The sequence below is a fragment of the Equus przewalskii genome, chromosome 5 (assembly GCF_037783145.1).
Source record: "Equus przewalskii isolate Varuska chromosome 5, EquPr2, whole genome shotgun sequence".
NCBI classification, from domain to species: Eukaryota; Metazoa; Chordata; class Mammalia; order Perissodactyla; family Equidae; genus Equus; species Equus przewalskii.
Genome location: NC_091835.1, coordinates 29,827,534 through 29,847,022, shown reverse-complemented (window position 1 = coordinate 29,847,022; position 19,489 = coordinate 29,827,534). Strand labels below are relative to the sequence as shown.

Below are 19,489 nucleotides of genomic sequence, written 5' to 3'. Positions count from 1 at the left end.
AAAGGAAAAGCAGAGGACGTCGTTACCTGGCTGGGCCGAGGGATGCGCTGTTGCTGGTTTTCACTGGGCTTCACTGGAATTGGTTTGATGAGATTGGGGTTGTCATAGATGGCAGATGAACTGGTTATCTTTTTTGGCTCAGAGCAGGTTTTGCACTGGAATGGAAAAAAGAACTCAATTCTGGTGTAAAAGGAGGTTTAATCTTCTTAAAAGAACATACCTTCTCGCTCTTTATTTTATCTAATTAGTAGCTATTTTTTTGATGGATTTTCATGTACCAAGAAAAATCCCTTAATTTCCTCGGATATGAGCTATACTTGAGTATAAATCGAATTCAAATTTAATTTTTCTTAGTTGCACAATTCAGTGCCTTAAAATATTACCAACAACATCAGCCTTTGACTGACAGGCTCTTAGATACTTGGATACTTGGAAGGCTAGAGATACGTGCAAGAAGGACTAGTTTAAAAATACAGAGTCTAATGCTTTTCAGTAACAAACAATGACAGAAACTACTCCTGAAATAACATGTCTAGACTGCAGCAGGGTTTTATTTCCTGATTAGCAGTTGACTTAAAACTAGAGAGATGTATCCTCAAAGCAAGGAAACCTTTTTGGTCTACAAACCAAAAAGTGAAGCTGATTCAAACCACTGATTTAAAAATTACTAACATCATCTTTACTTAATAAATGACTTCTTGCATAAACAGAATAATTCAAATCTGAGTGTTCTGAGCCACTCACTACAAATTAGAATTTCACAGAGAAAGAGACAAGAGACAAGCCTCATCATTTCAAATACTGAATCATTATCATACATTAATCTAACCAACCATGCAATTGCTAACACAGTAGCATTCATAACAAAAAGAGCACAGCAATGATATCAGTGTCTACCTTGTTAACACTGAATAAAACTGAATAGAAAAATGCCACCTTCTGTATTATAGACTCTCTACAGCACTGTTAGTTTCAGCTGTACAGTCAAGGCCTTGGGCCAGAAAATATTTCACACTGTCTCTCACACGGAATGAGCCATAAACACAATCTGGTCCCTTAGGAACCCAAGGTTCACAACGTTTTTTACAGTGATTGGGATGTATTTTCTAATTCAAGGACATAAGGACATGGGGTCTCCTAGACTCGTATTCACGTACATTTATAAAGTTAAAGCACAAAAGACTAATTATCTTCTGAAAGAAAACACACTATAAGTATTAAAAGTAGACGTCTCGGGGTTACAGGATTATGGGTAATTTTTATTTTTTTATACTTTTTTGAATTTTCTCATTGAACATCAAAAGACAATAATTTCTTCAATTTCATAAATAAGTCACAGCTTTATCTAGAAAAGAACTATGAATTCTTGCCTTAAACCACAAAACACAAAATAATCTTAAAACACAGAATAGTCACTTCTGAATACTGAGAACCTAACCATGCAACCTACAGATCATTTCTGGCCCTGGCTCTTTCTTACTGAGGTTTTGCTATTTTATTGTTCACTTGCCTCTCAATTAGAAGGGAAGAGGTGAAAGGAGATGAAGCTCAAGTTAACAGCATTGCTACTTTACAGCAGATTCACAGAAAATTGTTTCTTGGGGGAGAAAACACAAAATATTGGCCCAAATAAGATTTTCAAATTATTTTATTATCTTCAGGTAAAAAGTTATATCTGGTGTCACTAGGCTTCACTTTTACCAATATCATATACCTTCAGCTCAAAATGTTTCCTCCTCTTACTTTTTGGGATTTTCATAAATTTAAGAATTTTAGAGTTGGAAAGGATCTCAGAAGTCATTTAGTGTAATACTTATCCAGAGAAGTGAAATTCTTTTATAATATCTCCAGTATGTAATCAGTCTTTTCTTGAATACTTCCAATAATAGGAAATTCACTTCCTCACAACAAGAATTCTGAGGAAAAATTTTGTTTTCTTTCTCTTTTGTCCTCTTTCCATTTCCTCCCTCTCCTGTACCTAAGAACCATTTTATTCATGATCTCCACATTTTCTGAAATGTCTGAGGGTGGGGGGAAGGGGAGATACACAAACGTAAGGCAAATACAGGAACGGTTTATACAACGCAATGGAAGTTTACAGTGGGACATACACATCTGGTTGATCCTGAAATCACACGGCGGACAAAGAATGTTTGAAACGGGCATTGAAAGGCTGATCATTTGTTGATGCTAAAGAAGGAAAACGGAGGGCATGGGAAAAGGCATGAAGGCACTTTCAGGAAGAAAAACTGTTCTTGGGTTTAGTAGGAGTTTCAACTATCTGTAGGGGCAGTGGGAGGAAGGCGGTGGGGTCAGAAGAAGATCTGGGGCCATGCTATGGAATGCTGATGAGTCTAAGGGTTCATAGACTAGGCAATGAGAAACCAGGGAGGAGTCAGAGCAGAGAAGTAACGTGATCATGTAGGTGCTTCGAAAGGTCACATTACGTCATGTGGCTGTTACGGCAGAAGGAATAATTCCTTCTGTTATTTAACTCACACGTGGAGCAATTAACATCATGCATATAGCATGTACTTGATTTTATAGAAAAACAATCTATACACTGATCAAACATCTGCACTTCATGTCAACACTGTAACAACCAATCTGCGGGGACATAACGATGACAGAACATTGTTTTGACTTCAACAAGTTAATAGTGTAGTGGGAAAAGTTGACTTAAACATAGTAAATAAGGAAGAATGAAATAAGTTCTAAATAGTAATAGACTGGTAAGTTCAGTGGAGAGAATAATTAATTTGAATGAAGAGATCTGAGAAAACTCCATGTAAAAAGTGGCATTTTAACTAGGCCTGAAAAGATATGTAGATTCTGAACGGCAAAAAAAATGAGAGGAAAAATATTCCAAGTTGTAGGAATAGTATAAAATGATGGCCCAAATTAAGCCTCCAAAACCACGTATGAATGTCTCTGAGTGTGTGTGTGTTCTGTGTTCTTTTACGAGGCAGTCAGTCAGCTGTGGGTACAGGAGGAGACACTGGGGAGGCTCAGGAAATACAGTTCACTATATTCACAGGTCCTGGAGACAGGGGCACAGCACCCTACACAGGGCCACCTGGCAAAGCCTTACGGTGGTCAGGAGGCAGAAAGCAGGAGCGAAGGGAAAATTGAGGTTAGAGCCTTTACTGGGTTTCTGCACCTTAGGATTGGCTAGTTTGAATAATTCCAGTGGGCTCTAAACTGTAGGAGTGGTCCCTAGTTGCCTGACCTGGCCCTGAGAGGGTTAAGACAGAGGAAGCTGGCCTCCTGGGGTGCATGGGACAGACAGGGGAGGGAAGGCCTGGGCTGGTTAGTTTGCATCAAAGGCACGCTCCTGGCTGGGCCCTGTGCTGTCTCTAAGAGCTGGTAAGCCAAGGGAGGGGCAGTCTCTCCCTAACCAGAAGATTTTAAGATGTCAAAATACCGTAAAATATAAACAACACAACATGTGTGTGTGTGCTGAGAGGAGGCAGGGAGAAGAAAGGGAATAATTTTTGTTCAATATTTACATTTATTATTTATTGGTCACTGTTATGCTGTCTTCACAAAACCCAAGTCCTAGATTTAAGATTAATCTTTAGTGTGCCTAACATAGTACAATTAGTAAAGTATAATTGACTAGTTGCCAAGTCATTAGGATATCTTTTAATAACTGTTGAAGAAGTAAACAAAATTAAAAAACTCACACAGTCATGTACCACTCAACGATGGGGACATGTTCTGAGAAATGCTTGTTAGGTGATTACATCATTGTGCAAACATCATAGTGTGTACTGAAGGGAAACAAAATTTGCCACCCCAGAATGTGTCTCTCTCACATGAGGATTATTTTAGGCTGATTATCTTTACAAAACAAAAGACTCCGAAAGTTTTTTTGTTACCTCCCCCTTAACTGCCTAAAAGAATTCAGATTAAAAAAAACTGTTTCAGGTCCGGCCTGGTGGCGCAGCGGTTAAGTGTGCATGTGCCCCTTCTCAGCGGCCTGGGGTTCGCTGGTTCGGATCCCGGTGCGGACATGGCACCGTTTGGCAAAAGCCATGCTGTAGTAGATATCCCACGTATAAAGTGGAGGAAGATGGGCACGGATGTTAGCTCAGGGCCAGTCTTCCTCAGCAAAAAGAGGAGGATTGGACGTAGTTAGCTCAGGTCTAATCTTTCTCAAAAAAAAAAAAAAAATCTGTTTCAGGAAGCGAGCTATCACCTTGGCATCACATGAACTAGGTGGTAGGGAGGGAGGAACCTAGAAAAGCTTGTTTGTTGGGCTCCCTTCTGTGTTCTTCTGTTTCTGTGTGGCCAAACACTTGTTTTCCAAACATTTGCTCCTTTTCACTTACTTGTGAATTGCTTTCCTTCCCCTTGAAGTCCCTGACTCTCCCCATCCCCAACATCCTCCCTTCTGTGTTCTTCTGTTTCTGTGTGGCCAAACACTTGTTTTCCAAACATTTGCTCCTTTTCACTTACCTGTGAATTGCTTTCCTTCCCTTTGAAGTCCCTGACTCTCCCCATCCCCAACATCCTCTCTCGTCTTTAGCTGAGGGTGGTATTTAAGGAGAGAACTTCAGTCATTTTGGTGAGTTACTTGGTTTTCCTGGGTTTCTCCCAGGTATACATGCTATTAAATTTTTGTTTGTTTTTCTCCTATCTGTCTCATGTCAATTTAATTCTTGGACCAGCCAGAAGAACCTAGAAGGACAGAGGAAAATGTCTTCCTCTCGTACAGTACTTACACAAACCTAGATGGTATAGCCTACCACACACCTAGGGTATATGGTACTAATCTTACGGGACCACTGTCATAACCTGTGGTCCGTCGTTGACCAAAATGTTGTTATACAGCACGTGACTATGCAAAAACGGTTGTTAATGACAGAAACTGGGATTAAAGCATCTCTGTCCAGGCTCCATGACAGGATAATGAAACTGTGGTTTATTCATCTTCATATTCATATTCATATGCACTGATTCATTCGACAACCATTTATTTAGCACTTATGTGCCAGGAACTTTGAAGAAGACGAGGGATATAAAGATGAATAAGGGATGTTCTTTGTACTCAAGGAGCTCACAGTCAATCAAGGATGAATCAACAACAAATTTAAAGGCATACTGAAGAAACTTGGTCAATTGTCCTCTAGTACGTCTCACTTTGTTCAAGATTTTTCTGATTGCTTCCTTGTGGGGTCATTTAATTTGTTTTTCTACCTGCCCTTCTAACCTCCTCCCTTTCATTTTCTGTAAACTAGAAAGTTAGCATGTAAGACTGAGATCAGGATCAACTCTTCTGGCAAGAATATTTCAAGGTGGTGCTATATATTTCACACTATATCGCATTAGGAGGCACACAATGTCTGGTTGTTCAACTTTTAATGATGCTGATCAGTGGGTTCAGGTGGTGGCAGCCTGATCCTTCCCTGGTCAAGTTTCCATCAACCTATCTTCATAAGATAAACATTACTGATGATCATTGCCTGACTCAGTTATTTCACCAGGGTGTTTTTAAGTTCTATCTACATTTAACAGCTAGAATTCTTTGGTAGAGAAGAACTTTCCCTCATCAACCAGGATTATCTGGTTATTCTGAAATATGGTCCATACTGGCCAGGCAAGATAAACCCTTAATTCTTAATACCAATTTTCAGAGGAAGGAGTTGGTGTCCTACTACCTCCAAGGATAGCCACTAATTATTTTTTATTTTGTTTCTTATTTTCAATCTGCTTGCTCTCTCTCATCACTACAAACTCATAGGTTTTATATATTCAACGTGTTTCAATCCACTGAAGTCATTCTTATTGATGTTAGAATTTGACGCTTTGGTCAGTGGTTCCTTCAAGCTGACTACTGTACCCCTTTCACATGACCCTATTTGTTTGACTTTCCTGTCCCAGACCTGTAGTCAGGAATTTCCTTAAAGAGCCCTGATACCTTCTAGGAGAGAAGAGTATTTGGAAAGAATAATCTGGTGGTTATTGCTTCTGGGTTGTCACTCATTTCTAAGTCTTTTCAAGAAAAGAGTTAAGAACTACATATTTAAGAAACAAAATATGAACTAATTCTGAGAGTTCCACTTAAAATTTAACATTATACAGTTTGAACTTTATTTTTTTCTCTTACACTGAAGGTTTTGTTCTGACCACATAAATACTTATTATATCCCCTGACAGTTGAAAAATTACAATGGCAATATTACTACTAACAATAAAACCATGGAAGAAAGTTTATAATTTCTTTGCAGTAATTTTTGTTCTTAAAATATATTACCCTAAAGGTGTTCAGCTCAAATACTGGGTTCTGAAGCCACTCTCATTTCTTTTCAAAGGAATTATGTCATAATATGATATTCAGTTATATACATTTAATTCAGCTAGTTTCTCAATTCTAGGATTTTTCTTTTCTTTTTTCTTAATGTTATTTTTTGCCCAGGTTTCTAGAGAGTGTTAATCTTTTACCTCTCAATTTTCATAGAAGCACTTTATAAAGTAGGGAAATTGACTTTCTTCCTGTTATTTAGGTGTAAACATTTCTTCTCAGGTTCTCTTTTTTTTTTGAGGACGATTAGCCCTGAGCTAACATCTGCTGCCAATCCTCCTCTTTTTGCTGAGGAAGACTGGCCCTGAGCTAACATCCGTGCCCATCTTCCTCTACTTTATACGTGGGATGCCTACCACAGCATGGCTTGTCCGCACCTGGGATCCGAACCGGCAAACCCTGGGCCGCCCAGAAGCGGAACGTGCGAACTTAACCGCTGCGCCACCGGGCCGGCCACTCTTCTCAGTTTTTATATCTTTTTACTTTGCTTTTTCTTTTTAAACCATGTAAAAAAATTAGTTTTTACTTTTACGTAGCTGAATTAATTGCTTTTGGGTTTTGAAGTATAGTTAGGAAGATTTCTCCTTTTCCAAATTACAAAGAAACCCATAGAAGTTTCTTCTGGTACTTGAATGGTTGTACTTTTACATTTAAATTTCTAATACATTTGGAATTTCTCCTGGTATATGGTATGAGGTACAGACCCAATTTTGTATTGTTCCAAATTTGGAAAAATCCATTCTACATCATTTATTTAAAAATCCATTCAAATAACTGATTTGAGATTTTCATCTTTATCATATCCTAAATTTCATATACCTTAGGGTCTCACTTTGGACTTTTTCATCTGTCCCATTGGGCTGTGTGGCTATCTGTGCGTCGATACCATCAACACGATCCTGTTTTAAGTATTTAGGCTTTAATGTCTTACTATCACTGGTGGGGCTTGCTCCCCTCTTCTCTCCCACGCAAGACTGCTCTTCTTTCCCAGGGTTTCCCAGCTATTCTTCCCTGTTTACTTCTCCACGTTAACCTTATAATCAACTTGTCTGGATCCAGAAAAGAAGAAAAGAAACCACTTTGTATTTGTTTAGGAATCATCTTAAATTTATAGATTAATTTAAGAAGAAGTGAGAGCTTTCAGTTTTATCTTCTAATCCAAGATTAGGACAGATATTTCCATTTGTTCAAGCCTATTTTTACACCTTTCAGGAGTGTTTAAAAGTTTTCTTCCTATAAGTGTTGCTCATTTCTTATTAACTTTATTCCAAAGAATTTTATAATAATTTGTTGCTACTGTAATGGGATCTTCTAGTAAATCTTCTGGTTGGCACCATTTGTACGTATGAAGGCTCCTGATTTCTCAGGCTACGTTTTAATCCACTTAAAAGCAAACAGTTTTCTTTAGCCCACTAAAAGCAAATAATGATTTTATTTTTCATACAATTTTGTTTGGTAGAATTAATAGCACTAAGTCTTTCCCAAAGAGTATGTTCCCACTGTGGAATTTAAGTGTGGATCATAAAGGAGGACAAAAACTCACCTTTGTGTATTCATCTTTGGCCTTGGTGAGCATTCGTAAGATATCGACTTCCTTGCCCTCTCCTGAATTGAGGATCATTGGGGAGATTCCTGCTCCAGCTCCCTGATGGGCTTTCAACTGTTCATATTGAGTTAGGCTAGAAAAATAGAGGGGGAAATCCACAAAGAAAAACCAATTCAACAGAAATGGTTTGTAAAACCATCCAATTCTCACCAGTTGTTTTTATCCTGTTATAATCATATTAGAAATAAGATTGCTTAGGAATTGAAAGAAGAAAAATGAGAGGGGAGGTCCTGAGTACACTGACTAACAGATATGGTCTGGAGAAGGGCTGGGCAAATACCACCTGAAGGCCAAATCTGGCCCACCACCTGTTTTTGTAAAGAAGGTTACAAACACAGCAAGCTCATTTGTTTACGTATCGTTTATGGTTGCTTTCTCACACCAACGGCAGAGTTGAGTAGTTGTGACAGAGTCCACATGGCCTTGCAAAGCCTAAAATATTCACTATCTGGTCTTTTTCAGAAAAAGTCTGCCAACTTATTTAGAACATTTGAAACGACTCATTAATTACTGAAGAAACCCAATTTAGAGTTCTCAAACCCCGAGCAAACTGCATGGCAAATTGAGATTTCCCACCTCGTTCCACAGTGCCTTGAAGTCAAAGCAAGGTTGACTCCAGAAACTCAAGGCCTGGAGTTCTCTGGCGGTTTAGAAACACAGTGAAGATTCCAGTCTAGAAGAGGGGGCATTAAAAACAGAGCAATAAAGAGTGTCATCTGCTTTCCTGCAAACAGGACTGAAGGGAGACCAGCTGCTCCTATACGCTGCGAGATGACACTGAGAAAAAGATTCTTCCTTTTGTGTGCTTTAACTTCAAGCTCAGATTCTTTCATAAATGCCACGAAGTTTATGGCAGAAGAGATCTGAGAATTCATTGAGAGACTGAATTCTAACTGAGGAAGGGCTCAGAGTCCACACAAATCAGGTGCTCACTGCCAGTCAGCAATCATGCCCCGCCCCAGCTGTTAAGAAATCCCTGCAGAACGCTCACGAGTTTAACACGGCCTCTTGGCTGAGCTACAGGGTATTTTTTAACCTATATGAAATCCTGCTATTATTTTCCATCGCACAGTTCACAATAACACAAAGGTTCTAGGAACTGGTTGTTATAGTGGTAAATACCAGTTTGAACACACTTAATCACCACCTGCAACTTGAGCTAGTAGCCTAAAATTAGCTATCACACACTAGATTTTCAGACATCAATCTTTATTTATAAAAAAGTGCTCCCCACATTTCATTTTTGGGGGTCACTTTTTAGTCATTTCCTTGCCCCAGGATTTAAAATAGGAAAAAGCGTTTTTTGCAGATGGAGCTGCTTTGTCAAATCTGTGTGGGCAGCAGCCATACTATGTGCTCAGCTGAGTCCAGTCACTGGCTGAGTACAGCACGGGCAGGAAACTCACCTCATTCTGAGGCTCTAAACCGGCCCCACAAACAGCAGGGAAATAACTGCCTCACAGGGAGCAGCCATGGGGCTCAAGAACTCATCAGAGAGTTGACCAACCGCTGAGGAGACAGCATGCTTATCCGGGCCCTCCTCTCAGGGCAATCAGGGAAGCCAAGAGTGGGAAAGTCACAGGAGTTTGTTTCCCAAAACGCAGAATGGGACAAATCACAAGATATCATGAGATTACAAGAAAGAGAAACTACAAGAAACAGTAACAAAAAAGAGAGAGAGACTGTCTACTGATCACTAAACTAATACTAACTCAGCTATCTCCAAGGAGATTGAAAAGAAAGACTAAGTACTCACAGCCTTTGAGACACAGGAGGAAATTCTGTGTGCCTACGACCATGGATGGGTACGCAGTTAAAGGAAAGTGTTTAGGGTAGGAAGGAAATGAATGATCTTAGGGAATCTGGAGCAGCCTTTTAGAATGGCTCTGAAGGTTCTTTTTACTGATAGACATACTGATAACTTTTCAAAGAAAAGAAGTGCTAATTTACAAACGAGGAAGATATTAAGGAAAACTGCCCTCTGGAACAACTCTTATTACTGATATTTCATACATGCAGACAGAAAACGACATGAACCACTCTACATGATATATCGTATCTACAATTTGTGAAAATGTAAAAAGTTGTTATTGGTGTCTATTTCTCATTTATAAAGCAAGAGTAATGCTTTCCCAACCTCTGCAAAAGGATTGCCGTAAGAGACACACTCTGTTACAACCAGAGTGCAGTCACACACGCAGGAGTACGAACAGAGGCACCAGGTCCTGAGAAGACTTAGCCTTCAGCACTTACTTTTTCATAAGCTCTGCAATTCTTTGGCATTCCTCCTTATCATAGAACCAAATTCCATAAATGGACACTGCAAAAAACACATCAAATTATGAGAATCTTCAGAACTACAAAATGGAAAGAAATTTCCTTACCATCTTGAAGGAAAATACATACTTGTTGAATAAATGAGGCCAATTACTGAAGGTAAAGCTTGAAAACCCAGCACTGGAATTCTTTCAGCCCAAACAGAACTCTGCAGTGTCTAATGCACACACACACATCCAATAAAGTACAGAACTCTGCAGTGTCTAATGCACACACACACATCCAATAAAGTACAGAACTCTGCAGTGTCTAATGCACACACACATCCAATAAAGTACGTTGTCCTTAAAAACACAGCACCTGAACATAACAGGCACTTGGTAAACACTTCTTAAACAAATAAATATAGATCGAAAACGAAGTCAGAATTTCTAAATTCCTTGCTTTGAAACGTCATTGTTTTTATACTTCACTTGTACATTTCATACATGTTTCATCTTTATTTTTAAGTATTAAGAAACCTGATGCACAAATATGGCCTAGAAACCTCTCTACCTTCTCCTTCTCCCAGGAATATGTTAATTAAAAATTGGCTTTTTAAGCTGTAAGTTAGGATAAGGTGCAAGAAAAAATAAAATTCCATAATAAATCTCTGACTTCAAAATGTTTGTACAGAAAACTTAGAACCGCTGAAAGATTAGGTATCACTATGATTTAATCATTTAGTAATAAAAGAAAAATGTGGTATAATATACTGCTATTGATTCATTTAACAATTTTGAAATAAATTATATACTTTAGTGTGTGCCTATCTACATCATTTCTATAGCAAAGCCTAAGCGGTTCCAAAATACACTTATCGATACCTAGTTGACGATCCGGTGGTATTAATCATGTAAGTAATGCATTAACTACATACACATTTTTAAAATCTTCGTTGAAAATAGCAGCAATGTTATCACAGGGCAATGAAAACCAACAAAATATATTTTTAAAAGGAAAACTTTTTCAATTTAAAATTTCAAAACATTTAATTATATGAATATTATTTGGTCATTAAAACAGCTGTGATATTTTAACTACAATTTTTTTTCCCACTCACCTGACCAATGCCTCAGTGTAGAATTTCTGCTTCTTGTCAGTAATGATTCAGATACCAAAAAGTACAAGAAATGGCTTTTTAGTGCTATTTTAAGTAGATATCTTAAAAAGGAACCCTAAAAATCTGAACTACTAACATGGCAAAGGGTGGCAGTGGGGTTTTCAACTTTTTGTACAATGAGTATACCAGGAATCTTGATCTGACCTACCTACACGTGAAGGGGAAAAAGTGGAAAAAACCTTCTGTCTTACTCTTGAACAGGACTACTTCATCCTCTTAGAAATACACATATTCTCCTCTACTACATCGACAATCTTTTGAAAAAAAGAACTGAAGCCTATGTGCTGTGACAGTCTTTATATCAAAAAGAAATCCTTTCATCTCAAGATCATTAAATGTGTATTGGCAACCTTCATTCGAGGTTCTTTTCGGTCCGTCAACATTAACTGCCTACTCTGACTGCCCCCCCCAGGTTCCTACACACTAACATGCGCCCAACCTCATGTTCTCCTAAGTCAAAGTGGACTGGGTCACTGACGTTCGACGACTTAATAAATCGGAATACCTTTATGTGCTTTGGTGGCTTTAATCTTAGTTACAAAACTAGGAGCCTGGTCTATTTTTTAATTACAGTGAAAACTTCCTTTCCTTGGAGACTGAGTTTTCCAAAACTATCAAAGGAGAAAGGTGGTAGCAGGGAAGAAAGACACAGCATAACTAAGAAATCTGAGGCCCAATGGCAGAGGGAAAACCAGCTGTTTGTGTCTCATCAGCAGAACATATTAGCAGAAATGTTTTGGGTGTCATTTTTTTTGATGTTACACATTTGTGGCATTTGACATAAGGAACTAGGTTTTCATAAGGATAGGATGCCAAGGAAACTGCTGATACAAATAGAAAAGCAGTCTGACAATGTCATTACTGTGAGATTACTCAAATGCAGATTGAGGGAGGGAAAATGCTATGAAAACATCTTTCAGATGTCAAAGCAGAATGAAGGAAAGACTGGGTTTGTAGTGATTATTTAAAACATTGTGGAGATTTCTTTAAGGCGACCATTTATCTCTAAAGCAACATGACTTTAAGATTAAAATGGATCATTTTGAAATAGCTCTTTTCATCCCACTTAATTTTTAGTTTGCATATAAAATTTAAATAGCCAAGGGGGGAAAAACAGATTTCCCAACAGACCTGGTTACTGAAATGTAGCACCAAGATAAAATGTAGAACCAGGCCTAATCTTTTTCTCCCTAAAATAGTTTTGCAACTTGAGCTGCATTCCACGGAAAGGCGCCGTGCACAACATTAAAGTGCACATTCCAACTGAAGTTTTCTGCGCCTCTTAGGCCCAAGGCCTACCAACCCCTGGACAAACCTATCACTCTTCTCCACAAGAGGGGATATCAGAGCCGCTTGTGGTGATGTATAAAAACCAGAGACCATCATGCCTCAGGGAGGTGATGAGCTGACAGGCTGACAGAAACCATTCACTTCACATTTCAATCTCAGCTTTCCTGTAAAGGCATTGGGTGAGAGGCCCATCTTTACGCAGGCTGTGAGCGCAGAAGGGAAGAAAGAACAAGACAAGGCTGAAAAGAACCAAGAAAGAGGGTGTAATTTTCAGGATTCTAAGACAAAGTACTTATTGTAACCTAAATTTGCAGCGAGGTGATATGGCCATGTAAACTTGTGTAGCACTGAAACATTCCTGTGGGAATGGTTTCTAGGTTTTAAAAAATTACAGGGAGAGAAGCTCACGAGCAGGATATTTACTTATTTTTAAAAATCGACCTATTAACACATCTGGAAATTCACCATGTTCCGAGCCTTTGTCCAGCACACTACGCCTGCATATCGGCCGCTTCACAGCCACCCGTCTGCCGAAACAGAGGTGAAGTTTAAGGGCACTTTGGTGCATGAAGCTCAGCTCAACTGTTTCTACATCTCTCCTGGAGGTAAGAAACCTAAAAATGGATAAAGAATAGGAAGAGCATGTTGAAATTTACTCTAAAATATTCTAGTGACACCTACAATGTGTGGCTGCCCCGCTGGAAGGACACATCTCTTTGGCAATCCTCTTTGTATTTAAGGCAGGACCTCCAACAACACAGGTGTCAAATTTTGCCTAAAACTGCACTGTCCAGGTTTATGTCATACTGTGGAAATTCTCAACTGAAAAACAGCAATGTTTGAGGAAAGAGGCAATGCAATGTTGCCTTTCCATATCTACTAAAACACCGATCTTCTACGCTCCTTTTAATTCTACAAGAAAGATTAAGGAAAGCAAAATTTCCATATTAGATTTCAGGCCTCAATATCGTAGGTATACATTGACAAGAAAGAGAGCAAGCTGCTTATATTCGATAATGATATTTTTTCTCTTTTAATTTCTTCCGCAGAAAAATCTAAAACTGATCAAAATTTAAGATGCTAGTTAAGAGGTCATTAGAGGCAATATCAAACGTCCTTAAATGCACATATATCTGGAAGCCTCTGATCCTCATTAGCATGATGCACTAGCTCATTCTGGACATTCTTCGGGATCCACCTCATCCTGTTTATGTTCCTAATGAATATGTCTATACAATCTGTTCTTTCAAGACATTTATTATTTGGTCCATATTTTACCCAAAATACCTGTCAACTCCAAATCATGAATGGTAGCTTGTATCATTAACAAGGATGCATGCTAATATTTGTGCAACTTTAAAATATAAGGTATAGTTCCATACAGTAAGCAGAAAATACATAAATACATAAGTGAAGTTTAAATAGACAGGATAAGGATATCTGATTTGGTAATGCTCTCTTTCTTTCTTTTTAAAAAAATAATTTCACTCAAAAGGATAGAGAAATATGTTTTTCTTAGTATGCAGCAAAAAAGGCAGTGAAGTTTTCTCCTTTTACTAGGAAAGCTGTGAATACGTGGCAGTATAAATTATACAAATCTCTTCTCGGCCCTTAAAGATAAACCAAAGTTTTAAAAACTCCTTCAAACCCCATTCCTTTCATGAAGCCTTTCTCAAATAAGTGGAAAAATAATCCAATGTAAGGACCAAGAACATCTAATCATATATTTGGTATAAACACTTGTTTTTGAGACTTTGCTCGAATACAGTATTTCTTGATTTATTGTACCATTTATCTAGTTCAAGTTTTTATAAATTTGATCCCACTGATGATGACTCATTACTGGCATTTGGTAATAAGCATGCACACACAGCTATTACCTTTCTGAAAGATCTCAAGATAGTTTAAAAATTAGAAAGTTAGAACCATGAAGTTTTAGAGCCGGAAGTCAGCTAAAAAGTGTGCAGTTTAATAACCTGTTTCACTAATGAGGAATGTACGGTCTAACAGGTTAAATGACTTAGGCAAAGTCATTTTTTTTGGTTCAATCTGTTTTCTCTAAAATATACCCCTCTCCCAGCTTTACAAATGAAATAAAACAATAAAACAATTTTTATGTTTGACTGATTTGTAGGCTTGATTATAAGAGATGGGAATTAGTCTTTTTTAAACCAAGGTTCATGTGGACTCTCAAAAGGAAAAAAAGGAAAAATGCAGAGAAGGGAGGGAGGAATTGAGTGTGGAAGGAAAGAAAGGAGAGAGGGAAGAAAGAAAGAGGAAGGGAATAATGGAACCCGAGATGTCTCGTATTGGTCCTAGCTTATGGCAGTGAATGCTAGAGCAGCAATCACGTTGCCCATGGACTGCATCCAGAGACGGCAAACAGCCTGTGTTTTGCTACTCTGTGCCCAGTCTGTACTTCCACCCTGTATGGAATGCTTTGCACTAAAAATGCTTTCTTCGTCATGTTCTTTAATGCCTTTAAAGTAATGTTCTTTCATTTACCTTCTGCCTGAGCTTTACTGACCAAACACAGACACAATCTTTTAAAAACAAAATCTTCACTGGCCACTAAGAATCTACATAGCACTGTTATCTTTGGCCCCTGCTCTGGTTCTTTTCATACGACATAGTTTTACAGCACCTCACAAATCAGTGATCCCATGATCATGAAATATTGGAAGGTTCACGGTAGACGAGAAGCAGTTTCTATTTTACGGGTGACTAATACTCATGAATATTTTGGGGGTAACAGAAAACCTAAACGTGAAGTAAAAATAACCTTCGTTTTCTAAATGAACTCCATTAGAAAGTTAATGCTATTAATAACAACAAAAACAACCTCTCAACTAAAGCATTATACTAATTTGGATTAAATTAATATGTATCTCCAACTACATATGAGAATTTATCTCCAAAGAAAAAGACAGATTTACCTTTTAAAAAGTTCTCATTTACAACACACACACGTTATGTCATTAGACCTTCCTAACCTCCAGAGGTCATTATTCTCCCAAAATGAGGACCTTAGGGCCTTCTACTATCCTCAGTTTCGTAAAAGGTCAGATGGAATCCTTCATTACACAGTACTAACTTCCTAATTTTATTTATTTCTGGGGAAAATTCCTTTAATCTAAGAGATTTAACAGAGTAAATAAACATTTTTTAAAAATTACGAAGAGAAAAAGCCATAGGTAATAATAAATATAAGACAGAACAACGTATTCTGCTTTGTTAGCCATTTAAATTTATATTTTCATTTTGTTCATAATCTTGCTGACTAATTTCAAAATATACTAGACTACAATTAACAAACAGGAGTTCCCTAAACTGTCTTCTCCCCTATCTAAGCTCCTACTTATCCCCGAAGACTCAGTCTTTCTCCTTCTTCTAGGCATATACAGTCTTGACTTTTTCTTTGCTCCTGTAGTTTTTTGTACATCCTTGAACTAAAAAAAGATAAAGCACATGTCATAATTATTTACACAATGGTTCCCTCCACTAGACTACGAGCTCCTGGAGGGTAGGCCTCTGAATTGAAATCTAAGACCTGAAGATCTTATATCATCAATACTCCTTGTAATTGCTAAAATTAATAGTTATCATTATTGTGGCTTAATTAAACTTTGCAGACTAGATGTGCTAGATCCTCTGTATCGATTGATTACACCTTCCACCAGGGATTACAGCACGGGGATTCGCGTACATTGCCCCTTTTATTCTCCTTCTGACTTCACTCAGAGTTTCTTTTGCTCCAAACATTTGGTAATCTTAGACATAAGTAATGTTGATGGAATTTTGTCACTAGGGTATGAGCTCCCTAGGATTGTATGTTTCTATCGATCCTGGACTGTGTAGGCACTAATGTACTCATGTGTGTTAGTATTACAACAATTCTACCACACGTCAGTGTTCCTAATTGACTACCTGTCAGGCACTGACAACTAAGTGCTCAAAAAATGCAATTAATCTGCAAAATCACACGCATGTCTCTTCAGAGTATCACAGTACTTTGATCTAGCAGAAAAAATAAGATAATTATATTCTAGTCATGTCTGATAATAGTAATCCGAAGCTTACATACACAGGTACCTAAAATGCTTTAAAAACACATGATTTATATGCAATGTCAATTATTCCAGCAACACACTGAAAATGCATTATCTTAAGTGAATCCCAATGTAGCAAAATAAGTCTAGTCTCATATAATTGTAGTTTATGAGAAATATATATTTAAGTTAAACATAAAACAGTACTTCTACAGGACAAAAATTTGTTCTAATGAAAAACAGACCTCCTCATATTTGAATCAGATTATTTAATCAAGTTTTTAATGATTATAGGAATAGGTTTGCTGAAAATACCCTAACTATACAATATATGATCACTGAAACATTTCTAAGATTTTATATAGCAGTAGTCTAGCAAAAGGAGCCTAATGCTACTTCTTGATTGAAGAAAGGCGAGGCAGAGTTTCCATACTTTCTGCGTTTTGACCTTCATCTCTAATTACGGATACAGCAGATACCATGTTTCCCAAAGCCCTTTACGTTATAAACAGTTAAATCATGTTTTGATTCTATTAAATAAGAGCTCTAAGGTTTATATAGGATAATTCTAATACCAGTTCTTGGCTAAAATTGTTTTCTTTCTCTCAAACCCATAAGAACATGAAAAGACTATAATTTTTCCTTCTGTGTATTCAGAAGTAAATTCGCCCAACAGTTTCAAATTGATTATCTGGAACTATTTTCTAAGTGATTTTTGGACAAAAATCAAGTAATATAAAAAACAGACTCTAAAAGAATAGACACGAACACTCCATGTAGCCGCGATGAGCACTTGCTACACACAACACACTGTCATTGGCTAGAAAACTAACTGAAAGACGCTGCACTCATCAAGCATTTCAGGAAACGCTGAGGAATCCAGTTTCTCTCTGCTAAGATTTAGACTTCTACCATGCCAAACTGGGCTCTCAAAACAAAATCTAAGAGACAGCCCCTCTCCGAGCAACAAATGGAGGATAGAAATCCAAACAGCATTACCACGCAGATGTCTCCTTGGTCAAGTTGAGGATCTTAAAAGCTTTTACGGTTTAGGATAAAATAAAAGTGACTTCACTTTAATTTTACTCTCACATAGCATCTGTGTATCACCATATAAGACTTTGCCACATGGGTTCTTTCTCCTCTAAGCATGCCAGATTGCAACAGTAAATAAGTTTAGAGATGCATATACATTTCCCCATGAAATTCATGTGAAGATCCCATATACAAGGAGTCTAACTGTAAATAATAATAATAGAGGCTGTGTAAATTGGGTGGTCAGAGAGAAGAGGAGTACTTTTTACCCATACTGTATGTACGTTTACGTGTGTGTGTTTAAAGGAGCTATCAGGTATCACAACTCAACACAAGGAAAAACAAAAACATGAAACCCAGAGATAGCACAGGGCTCAAAAGTGAAGTTTTGCTTTACATGAGGCTTTTCAGAGCCATTTCAATTGACAGAATGCCAGTTCTTTACATAGTCTTCTTTAGAGTTCAGATCTCTTTTTTTCAGCATGAGCTGAGCACTGACAGAGAGAACAAAAAAAAAGGTAATTCTGGGTTTAAGGTCAGAGTGACAAATTTCATCACTCAGGTCGCAGGAGATGTGTAACCCTTAATCAGATATGAAAACACATTAGCTCTCCAAGCAATGATGCATAGTGAACAGATCAATTTTTTGGTTAGCATGGCAAAGGAGGCTGAGAGAGACAAAGTAAGATTCAGTGACCACATTACAGCTTTTTTTTTTAAAAGATTTTTTATTTTTTCCTTTTTCTCCCCAAAGCCCCCCGGTACATAGTTGTGTATTCTTCGTTGTGGGTTCTTCTAGTTGTGGCATGTGGGACGCTGCCTCAGCGTGGTCTGATGAGCAGTGCCATGTCCGCACCCAGGATTCGAACCAACGAAACACTGGGCCGCCTGTAGCGGAGCGCGCGAACTTAACCACTCGGCCACGGGGCCAGCCCCACATTACAGCTTTTTAATTTCAGTGGCCTTCTTTCTTTCTCACAAAGCAGCGCAGACTGAGCTGGTGGAGAGCCCCTGAAGGTTATCTAGTGCAACCGACGACTCCTCTCACACACACTAAAAAGCCTTAAGATTGTGTAGATTACCTACTCTGATCGGATAAGAATTGTCAAATTCCTTGTCTCCCATTCTACACTGCACATAATTTGAATGAGTTTACTTTATGGATCTTATATCGCTGGGTAGATACTGAATAGGATATTCTACTGTTATTCCTGCAAATACGAAGATTTCGCCCAGTAAGAATGTCAAGTATTTTATCCATATAATTAATTTTAAGATATTTCTTGACTCTAGAGGGCTTCAGTTCAACAAGATCCCTAAAACTGTATGCCAAAAGGCATGTAGCTATGCAAATAGACGTTTTTTGAGGTGCAGAAGTACAAAGCACAGAGCCCTAGAACAATGCCTGGCACACAGTAGGCAATCAAAAAATATGTGAGGACGTGGGGAAGGGAGGCAGGCAGGAAGTTCATCAGATTCTCGAAGGGATTTGTGACCCAAAGAAGGTTAAGAAGTACTATTTGAGTTTTTCAATATACAGTAAATATCTTTGAATAGAATAATAAACTCTCAATTATCTGTGGGCTGATAACGTGGTTTTCATTTTCTTAGTAGTAAATTTACAGAGGGTTCACTTTTAACCTTTCATATTGCTTTTGTAATAATTGCCTGAACTGATTCTGGTTAAGAAAACAGATGATAAAGTCTCAAGGTTTTAGAATACGTTAAGTTGGAAGACCTTTTATTCCTTTGTGTAGCCTGTG

The 19,489-nt window shown here is 37.9% G+C and overlaps 2 protein-coding genes across 10 annotated transcripts in view; one reads left to right on the top strand and one right to left on the bottom strand.

The window, feature by feature from the left end:
- DCP1B (decapping mRNA 1B) overlaps positions 1-19,489 on the bottom strand; it is a 53,358-nt gene that overhangs the window by 7,440 nt on the left and 26,429 nt on the right. For both annotated transcript variants that reach the window (XM_070620350.1, XM_070620351.1), the window contains 3 exons: positions 10,167-10,233; positions 7,851-7,986; positions 27-155 (listed from right to left, as the gene is read on the bottom strand). In XM_070620350.1, the coding sequence (XP_070476451.1) occupies positions 27-155; positions 7,851-7,986; positions 10,167-10,233 (332 nt within the window). The remainder of the gene's footprint in view (positions 1-26; positions 156-7,850; positions 7,987-10,166; positions 10,234-19,489) is intronic.
- The window catches only part of CACNA1C (calcium voltage-gated channel subunit alpha1 C), a 680,887-nt gene continuing 674,230 nt past the window's right edge, over positions 12,833-19,489 (top strand). For all 8 annotated transcript variants that reach the window (XM_070620344.1, XM_070620343.1, XM_070620341.1 and 5 more), the window contains exon 1: positions 12,833-13,247. In XM_070620344.1, the coding sequence (XP_070476445.1) occupies positions 13,109-13,247 (139 nt within the window). In that variant the 5' untranslated portion in view covers positions 12,833-13,108. The remainder of the gene's footprint in view (positions 13,248-19,489) is intronic.